This window comes from Lipotes vexillifer, unplaced genomic scaffold (assembly GCF_000442215.2).
Source record: "Lipotes vexillifer unplaced genomic scaffold, Lipotes_vexillifer_v1.1 scaffold393, whole genome shotgun sequence".
Classification (NCBI taxonomy): domain Eukaryota; kingdom Metazoa; phylum Chordata; class Mammalia; order Artiodactyla; family Lipotidae; genus Lipotes; species Lipotes vexillifer.
The window spans coordinates 1329556-1339556 of record NW_006774564.1 but is presented as its reverse complement, the minus strand read 5'-3'; the positions used below and the strand labels follow the sequence as shown (position 1 = coordinate 1339556).

Genomic DNA, 10001 nt, shown 5'->3' with positions numbered 1-10001 from the left:
TTCCTGCAGCAGCTTGTGCCCCATTAGGGAGTGCTGAACAAGTCGTGGGGAAGTTCTTCCCAGCAGCCTGGTGAGGCAGGTGTAACTCTGTCTGGTTTTTTTAGATTTGGAAGTAAGTTCAAAGAGGATGAGTACAAGTATAAGAACAAGAGAAGTAAGAAGTCACAAAACATGTCTCAAACAGAGGGCAGGTCCTAAGCAGCCACTTTGGCCACCTGCAGAGGTCCTGAGGAGCCTGGTTGGCCAGTTTGGGTGGGAGAGGGTTGCTGGGAGGAGCCTGAGACAACTCCCTGCTGTGGAGGGAGGGCAGAAACTGCCCCGTTTGCTGTGAGGTTGGCCTTGTTTTCATCTCCATTTTCCATGTAAGGAAACTGAGGCTCATTGAGGCCAAAGTCATACAGTTGTTAAAAATTCAGTCAGGTCCTTCGATTCCAAGTCTAGGGAGCTTTCTACTCAAAAAATCCTTAAAGTTTGGAAACTCTTTGTGGTTTATAAAGCACTTTTCAAAGAGAATGATGAATAGACACAACTGTTAGTCCTGACTTGCACAGTTCTTCCCAAAGATAGCTGACATGATATGGTAGAAAAGAAAACACAAGATTTGGAAGCCTTCTGCAAATTGTAGCACTCTCTGAAAATGTTTCTGTTGTCTCTCTTACATTATTTGCATATTTTTACTGTGGAAATTTAAGGGGACACTTTCGTTCTTTCTGTGTCCTTATTCAGTGGCTATAAATTGTCTGCCACACAGTAGGAGTTCAATAAATATTAACTGGCTGAATGAAGCCTCAGGCCTTGCTCTGCCCTCCTTAAGACAGGCTTCTCTGAGCCCAGCTGCTGACCAGTCCTTCCCTCCTTGATGAGAGCGGGAATATCCTTCCTTCTGTGTTTCGCACTTGACCCCCTTGGCAGCCCTGTCCTGTCTGCCCTGCCTCTCTCCTTTCCCTCTGTCAGTGAGTCACCTTGGGTGCTCCACTGTGGACCACAGATCTCATTGCAAACAGGAGGCTGGGCAGATGGATGGTGAAAGGGGCTCCCATAGCCCATCTCCCTGGGTTGCTGGGGAAGAAATAAACGACTCAGTGCTGGCCCACAGGACTGTGACACCAGCCCTACTGGCAGCAGCGGCATGGGGAGTGGAGGGCTTGCTTCTGCAGCCCCACTCCCTGACTCAAGCCTGAAGGCCCGGACCTGCTTTCTGGGCCTCAGAAGCCTCTGATCAGACCTCCTAACGTTGTGGGGGTAACTGGATTAGCTGGAGAAAAAGAGTGGCTCCCTTTATCCTGCTAGACTGGACTCTTCCTGCAGGATCCCAGGAAAAAAATGGCTGGGGCTGCAGACTCCAGGGCTCTATCTTGGCCTCTGGGGGCACTGGTCCAGTCTGCTCTGGGGTCTCATTATCTTACCCTGTTTGCAGTATGTGAAGGTGTAAGGCCAGCATGTGGCTCAGCCACTGAACATGGAATCAGAGAGAATTAGAAAGCAGGGGCCTTAGGAGAAGAGCCTCCCTGCTCTCAGGAATGCACCAAGCCTGTCTGCATGACATAGCTCCACTTCCTTGCCCCAGCGGAAGCCGTTCTCCGGGTTAGGGTGCTCTGGGCAGGCAGCCTGGTGGGATACACTTTGGCATCAAAGAGACCTAAATTCACATCCCTCTGTACTGCTTCCTGGCCATGTGTCCTTGAACCTCTCTGAACCGGTTTCCTCACGTTGCAAAATTGGAGAGCTGACGTGAGAGGGCAAAGGGTTTCTCTGTGGGGAGAAGTTTTGGTGTAAAAGATTATGATGACGTGGCTCCCAGAAGGCAGAATGTGGGCATGTGGGCTCATTTGTCAAATATGCTTTGGATTCTGGGCAAATGGGTTTTGTAAGGGCCTGGTGTATATAAAAATTTACATCACCCCAAATCAGAGTGCAATCACCGTCTTGGCATCTGAGCTTGTGTGATCCTGTAAAAGAAATGCCACAAAAGACAGTGGGAGCAATCTGTTCACTAGACCACCATCCTGGCACTGGAGGCTGGCACAGGGGTTCAGGGCAATCCCACAGGTGGAAGTCCAAGACATCTGGTCAACCCCACATGCTTGGAAGTGAGGTGTGGGTAAAGAATTGGAGAATGATCTGAAGAGGAAGAATTGAAAGGGAGCTTAGAAAATTGTGAGGAAGACATTCCAAAGCCCAGAACTCTGAGGCTCAGGCCTGGGACAGGAGTCCAGCTTGCCCAGGTCCAAGGGCTGTAAAGCCAAGGCTAGATCTTTTCATGACTCAGTGTTAAATTACATCTTGGGTTTAAAATGCAAGAAGGAGATTGAGACTTTTAGAGCAGGAGGGGGACTTAAAATGACTAAGTCCATCTTCCTAGGGCCCAGACTAAGGACACAGGAAAGGAAAGACGCAGCTTTCTCCCACACCAGTTCATCTGTTCGACTGTCCTGAAGTGGAAGTTGTGTGATGGTACCTGGGGCTGCAGTTGTGTGGATCTGGGTGTGTTCCAGGGCTGTGTGCTGTGGGCGTGCAGTGGAGCTGTGCAGTGGCCTGCAGCCCAGGTACATTATTCTGGTGTTGACTCGCCTTTGAGGCGTGGCCAGACATTGAGTATTGGGTCGGAGGAAGGCACAGGCCTCCTTACTTGAGGGGTGAGGAGGGAGGGACTGAGGGGAGACTTCCTTTCCTGGCTTTTGGGGAATCGCAACTCCATTCCCCCATCCTGGAAGCTTGGGGCGGGGTGGTGGTGGTGGTGCCTGGCCTCTGCACACATGTCTTAGGGTCCTGCTGTTCCTGCCCCAGCTGCCCCACAGGCTACTGGTCAATTCCTGATGACTCAGTGGGAGCTGAACCCCAAGGCAGGTGGACTTTCCTGGAGCAGCTCTCCGAGGCCCTGGTGTATAGACTTCCCAAACTCAGGATCCCAGTCTTTGCACAAATTCATGGAGATGGGCCAAGAGAAAAACATCTGGGAATGTTTCTGCTTGTTCACTGTCCAAGGGAGGGACTGAGGAGCAAGGGGACCAGGCCGGCATTGCCTCCCAGGCTGCACGGAGAAGGGGCACCCCGCGGGAAGAGTGTGCTTGCCCAGAAGTTTGCCTCCTGGACCCTCTGAAAGACCGACCCCTCAAGTTCCTCTCCTCCTGCACCCAATTCTATCACATTCTCTTCATTAGTAGAAAGAGCACCAGACCAGTAGGTAGGAGACTCAGGCTCCAGCGCTGACTGTGTCACTGTTTCCGGGTGATCTTAGGTAAGTTGCTGTCTCCTGGTTTGTTCATCTGCAACGGGGAAATAATCATCAAATCTGTTCTACTGGTTATTTTTAGATGCAGTGAGATAATGTAGGTGAAAGAGCTTTGGAAAATGTACGCAATGCTACACAAGTGTATGGTACTATTGTCAAACAACTCTGAGCACTTACTCATTGCTCATAGCCATCCCTGGCCGTTTAATGTGCTTCCTCTTAGGGACACCAGAGCCAGGGCTTCTTCCTCTTTAATGTGACAATGAATCACCTGGGATTTTGTAAAAATGCAGATTCTGATCCAGCAGGTCCGAGGTGGCCTTTGATTCTGCATTTCCTTGCTTCCAGATGATGCTTATACTGCTGGTCTTGGGGACCACAGGTGAGTAGCAAGGACCTGAACTACCCCCTCATAGGAAAGGACCTTTCTACAGTCGATTGAAAAGACACAGCTCAGAAAATACAGCAGAAGTATCCGTTTATTAAAATAGCTTCCAATCAAAGATGGCCTGTTGGTCACAAATGATACATTTTGGTTTCTGAAAAGACAGAGAGCAAGAGGTGGGCGGGGGAGAGAGACACAGAGAGACCCGGGAGACTCAGGGGGCCAAGAAGCCCTGGACACATCACTTCCTAGAGTTCTCTGCAGAGCAGCCGTTGTTGGTCTTACTAAGTGAGTCTGTGCTGCCCATTCTTGAGCCCGCACTGTTGAGGAGTTTGTCAGTTTTTCCTGGGATGTTCTGCTTCTCCTCATTCTCAGTCTCCCGGTGGTAAAAGTAGTTAAAGTTGGAGACAATGACAGGCACAGGGAGGGCAATGGTGAGGACCCCTGCGATGGCGCACAGAGTACCCACAATTTTCCCCCCTGGGGTGGTTGGGTACATGTCCCCATAGCCCACAGTTGTCATGGTGACCACCGCCCACCAGAAGCCATCAGGAATGCTAGAGAAATGGGACTCTGGCTCGTCCACCTCAGCAAAGTAGACTGCACTGGAGAAAAGGATGACCCCAATAAAAAGGAAAAAGATAAGCAGCCCCAGCTCCCGCATGGAAGCCTTCAGCGTCTGCCCCAGAATCTTCAGCCCCTTGGAGTGGCGGGAGAGCTTGAAGATGCGGAAGACCCTCACCAGGCGGATGACCCTCAGGATGGCCAGGGACATGTTCTGCTGGGTACTCGGCTCTGTCTCCTGGACCAGCTCCGTGATGAGGGTTGCAAAGTAGGGGATGATGGAGATGATATCAATGATGTTTATGATGTTCCTGAAGAAGTCGGTCTTGCTGGGGCAGACCACAAAGCGGATCACCAGTTCGAAGGTGAACCACATGATGCAGGTGGACTCCACCATGAAGAAAGGGTCGGTGAACATGGTGTGGGAGAGGACTGTCTTGCTCATGTTGAGGCTGGAGTCTCTCACCACCTTCAGTTCCCTGACATCTTGGAACTCGGGAAGTGTCTCAAGGCAGAAGACGGTGATGGAGATGACCACGACCAAGACAGAGACCATGGCCACACCGCGGGCAGCGTTGGAGCTCTCAGGGTACTCGAAGAGGAGCCAGAACTGCCGGTGGATGTCGTTGGTGGGGAGCAATGTTTCGGGATCTTTGATGAAGCCTTCATCCTCTCGGAACTGGTCCATGGCCTCACTGCCCAGTTCATAGAAGGAGATCTCATCAGCAAAGACGTCGATAGGGACACTGGCCGGGCGCCGGATTTTCCCACCAGACTGGTAATAATATAGGATTCCATCAAAACTGGGCCGGTTCCTGTCAAAGAAATACTCATTTCTCATGGAGTCAAAGAACTGCACCCTTTTCTCCCGGTCTCCCAGGAGAGTCTCTGGGAACTGATTGAGTGTTCTGAGCTGGGTCTCGAACCTTAGCCCAGCAATGTTGATGATCACCCGCTGGTTTCCTTCATTCAAGACCACTGCCTCAGGCACTGGGGGATCGATGCAGTCTCCTGGGAGCTTGGAGAAGGCCGTCTCATGGTTGTTGCTGTCGTGGGTGAGGATATTCCAGTTGGAGAAGGAGCTGCTCCCAGGCTGGCCTTTCGGGGTGGTTAGGTCAAAGTCTGTGGCGTAGCCTGGCTCTTCCTGGATTTCATCTGAGTTATCAAAATTGACCAGGGCAACCTCCATTTCTTTCCAGCCACACGCATCCATCCTAGGGGAGTCAGGGAAGCAGCCGGAAGACCCTCAGTCTTCCCTGCCTGCTGTGAGCTGTGGAGCGGAAGAAGGGCATCATGCAGGAGCTAGGATGGGGTACAGCTGGCTCTTGATCATTGAGGTCAGTTTTCCAATGGATTAAAAAATGGTTTATTTTTAGTTTGGGATGGAACCTTCTGCTTATTTTGGCAACATTCTTCTTGAAATCCATTTGCTCCCTCTGAGTCTGCACACACTAATAATTAGAAGAAATTGCAAAAGACAGAGCCTGGCTGAGAGGGGAAAACTTCCTCCAGCCAAAAAGGGTCTCTGTACACCATGGCAGAGAGAGGCCATAATGGGGAAGTTCACGTTTCTTAATAAAATGTATAATTTTGTACTTGTATGAAGTCCTCCAGTTTACCCAACACTTTTCAGGCCCAATCTCATCCTTAACTTTTTTCTTTTTCTCACACTTAACGGCCAGTCCCTCACATATTCTGTTGGGTATTATATCTTCAAAATATATCTCAAGTTCAACCATTTCTTAACACCTCCACCACTACCTCTTGGAGCCAGCTGGGATTCTGTGGGGAAGGGTGAACAAGAAGATGGAAGCTAGGTGGGCAACCACTGTCCTCCCCAGCAATAAGCCATCTGTGCCTTAACCCCTCCTCTGTAAGTAACTCCTAGGGTTGTTTTGAGGGTCCATTAACTGAGATAGCATATGTAAAATGCCTGGTGGAAAGATCATTAAATTTATAGCCATTGTTTCTGTGAACTTCCCCACGTAACAGGGACCTACGGAGCCAATAGCCACTGGTATTTTTATGGCCTAAGTCCAAGATGCTTATGGGGAATGATTTCATTAAAAATCATTCAGGCAGTGGGAAGTAAGTAATTGTGTGTGTGTGTTTTGAGGGGGGGGATTAAGGAGAGCATGCCCAGTGAGCTTGGATGTCCACAAACCTAGACTAAAAGTCCTTCCTTAGGTCCATTCAACCTTTGATTTCAACATAAGAACACTGAAACCAGGCAGGCTGGGGGTCAGGGTGGGAGAGGTAAAATCTGTAGTGGTCATAGCCTTAAAGTAGTTTCATTTACAGGTGACAAGGGTATCCTGTAGGGTACAGTGTTGTAGTCTTTTCAAAGTGATTCCACATTCACTTATTCACATTCACTTAAATGACAATAATCATGTGAGGTTGGAAAATGTTATTTCCATTTTATAGATGGGGAAACTGAGTCACAGGAGCCAAGTGACCTTCCCAAGGTCACACAACTAGTGACACAGAGACCCGACATGAACCTGCCTCCCAGCCCGGGAGACCCACTAGACCATGGGTGCCCTGCGTGGAAGCTGAGGCCTTGTGGGGAGTTGCAGGCCAGGGCCTCAGAAGTGTGGGAGCTCAGAGCTCTTTCGGTCCCACACCCTCCTTTCTCAGTTCAGGGCAATGTGTGGGGTGAAGAGCTCAGGTTAGGGTGGCCTGCCCTGCCTCTTGGGAGTGTGCAGCCTTTGCAAGCTGCCTAATTTCACTGAGCTGCAGCTTCCTGGGCTGTGGAATACGGAGGATGTGCCCACTGCTGAGCGTGTCAGGTATCATGTGAGGAATAGGGGGGTTGGAAGGCAGGATGGAGCAGCGGTTAAGAATGCTGAGACCTGAGCCAGTTGCTGTGAGCTGGAATCCTGGCTCTGCACACAGTAAGCCCTGGAGAAATATTTGCTATTCCTTCACGGTGATCCACGTGATAATTTAGAGGGTCCCATCCTGGGCCACTTGGCTGCCGGGCAGAGGTGGGACCAGGACTCCAGCTCTGTGTCCACCTTGTGACTTCAGAGCTACACATTATTCTTTGGAATTCTGGCCCTGGGTGAAGCTTTGGGGTACTTCCTTCTTGGGGTGTATCCCACCCCATTGTATCCAGACTGAGAGGAAGAGGTACATCTGGGGGCTCTGGGGCAGGGACTTGGAACCACTTCCAAGTGGCTAGAGTGGGCCTGTATCAGGAGCCTTCTCCGTTTTATCAGTGGGTAGAAGGCATGTGAGGATGAGGGAGAGCTTCTTTGGCCAAAGTAACTTCCTCTCCTGGGAGCCAGGCCACTTCTCTTCTCCACTCCCCCTCTCCGCTCTACTGTTTCCACCCCCAGCTCAAAGTGACAGATACGGGGGTGGCTGAAGATGGTCAGGTGGTGTAGGAGGGGGTGGAACAGTGCCAAGTTCAAACAGCATACTCTGCGGTCTACAGAGGTGTGCTGTACAGTTGCTCCACATGTTACATTTAGATTAGCAAATGTTGGTCATTATAGACAGAGGGAAGAGAGAACCGGTCTTGGGAACAAGAGACCTGGCTTGAGGCTCTGCCCCAGCACTTAGGAGTTGTATATATTTGAGCAAATCACTGGATTTCATGAGCCTCAGTTTTCTGATCTGTAAATTGGGGAAATTAATGATAATTCCCACCTCAAAGATCGTACTGAGGACTAAATGAGGTGACAGTGAGAACACTTAGTAAGTTATTGCAAAAATGAAAGGAATTACCCTGCCTAGTCCCCTCCCCTCTGTTCCATAAATAAAGGCAATACAACATATTTGTGGGCAGAAAACATTCTATGTGGCCTCAAATGGCCCCAGGAGGAATTCTCAGCTCACTGTCCTCTGATCTGCTCTCCCGATCCTGCCTCCTTGACTTTGTGCCTGTTTTGCTTCTGCCTTCCTTTGTCTCTCCTCTTCCTCCCTGCCCATCTGGGGACTGTTCAGGTCCTGCTTGTCTGACGAGCCTGGCCTGGCCAGTCCCGCTTGGAGAGTCCTCTGCCTGCCCTGAGTCCCCGCCTCCCTGCCCAGGTCGCTCACGTTTGCACTCAGTTTGGAGCCCCCGCATCCACAGGGTCAGCCTCAGCGCTTCTGCTCTCTTGTGAGCTTTGAGAGTGCAGGAGTATCTTATGGTTTTTCCTTCTGCCCTGCACTGTCTTGGGGGACAAGATTCACCTCTGATGATCCCCAACTGCATCAGCCCAGTGCCCAGCTCAATGTGGCTGATGAGGGTCAGGGTGGTGGGCAGTGCCAAGTTCAAACAGGGTTTTCTGTGGATGCTCAGTGAATACCTGTTAAGCAGGTGAATGCATCAGTGAAAAGACAAGTGAGAAGTTCATGCTCACAGGAACAGGGATCATATCTCTTTCACGCACCATTATGATTCCAGGACCTAGCCCAGGGCTGAGCCCAATTAACCTCTGATAAATGAATGAATGAGGGAGGAATGAACGAAGTGAGGCAGATAGCATCCTGGACTTGCAATGCTTCCCCTGCTTTATGATCCCTGACAACTTGTATTTCCTCATCAAGACTCCATTTTTAAAATCTGTAATAAGAAAATACACTGAGTCAAAGAAGGCAGATAAAAAAGGTACTTATAGAGTAGTTCCATTTATACAAAATTCTAGAAGCAGCAAACTAACCTAGAGTGACAAAAAGCAGATCAGCAGTTGTCTGGGGATGGGGGTGGGGAGGGAGAAGGGGTTACCAAGGGGCCAAGGGAACTCTTAGGGATGACGATTATGTTGATCTTGATTGTGGTGATGGACCCAGTTTCACAGAAGTATACATATGTCTAAACTCATCAAGTTGCACACTTTAAATGTAGTATGCATCATTTTATCTCAGTACAGCTGTAAAAAAAACAAAAAAACAAAAAGGCAAACAGCAAACAAAAACAGGGAATAAAAGTGTATGGTCCGCTGATGAGTCTTCAAAGTTTTTGTAAGGACTAAAGGGGATACGGGGATGCTTTGTAAACTGCATGGGTCACGTGGAAGGAGGGGGTCACTCTAACGTAAAACTCACCTCAATGCCAGTGCCGTGCCCTCGTGCTGCAAGGGCTCAGCATATAATTTAGAAAGTGAACGCATCCTGGAGCCAGGGCTGAGTGAGGCCCCCAGGGACACCCAGCAGGCTGCACTTCTGCAGAGCGGGCAGTGGGAAATGTGCACACGTCAAGGCAGCCCCTGGCCCCGGCAGGCCGGCTCCCCTCAGCCTAGTGCTTGGCATTTCATCTGTTCGGTGGCAGGAGACAAGCCACTGTCTGCACCGGGAAATATCCACTCCTCTGGAGAAGTTTCATTCTACCTTAAATAGGCCTTTGCAATTACCATTCAGGGGAGCCAAGATGGAAGTTGGTTTTGACCTTGGGTCACCCTCCTCCCCCCATACTGGCCCCCTGGGAGGAGATGGACACTCTGGGTGGGGTGGGGCACCCCAGTGAGGGTGGGCTGCAGGGCTGGGATACTTGGGGGCCAGCTCCCATTGCGCCGGGCAGCATTCTGGAGCCTCCTCTGCTTGCCGCTATCGATAGCTTTCCCTGAGTCTTGCATCTTTTCATCTGCCCAGCATCCTAGGGCTTCCATAGAATTACCAGTACTCAAGGCTGAACCGTCACCCACAGCTGAAGTGATCATAGTATTCAAGAGTCTTCTACGACGTCTGATTCCATTCACAATCTCCGCCTTGCCTGGCACAGTGCTGAGACAATGTGGTGGGTTGAAACAACCTCTTTTCCCCTCTGAACATACTTGTGTTTTCCTCCCTCCAGGCCACTATTAGTGCAGGTCCTGCCATTTGCATCCCTTC

General features: G+C 50.3%; 1 protein-coding gene across 1 annotated transcript; it reads right to left on the bottom strand.

Annotated features, from left to right (window-relative positions):
* Nucleotides 1-3839: 3839 nt before the first annotated feature.
* On the bottom strand, nucleotides 3840-5769 carry KCNA10 (potassium voltage-gated channel subfamily A member 10). The gene has a single exon (XM_007449288.1). It carries the CDS (start codon nucleotides 5392-5394, stop codon nucleotides 3859-3861), a length of 1536 nt encoding a protein of 511 aa, XP_007449350.1. The 5' UTR covers nucleotides 5395-5769; the 3' UTR covers nucleotides 3840-3858.
* Between the last annotated feature and the right edge of the window lie 4232 nt (nucleotides 5770-10001).

Excerpts from the sequence above, each read along its gene's own strand:
- KCNA10 (XM_007449288.1), bottom strand. The coding sequence starts at position 5,394 with ATGGATGCGTGTGGCTGGAAAGAAATGGAGGTTGCCCTGGTCAATTTT.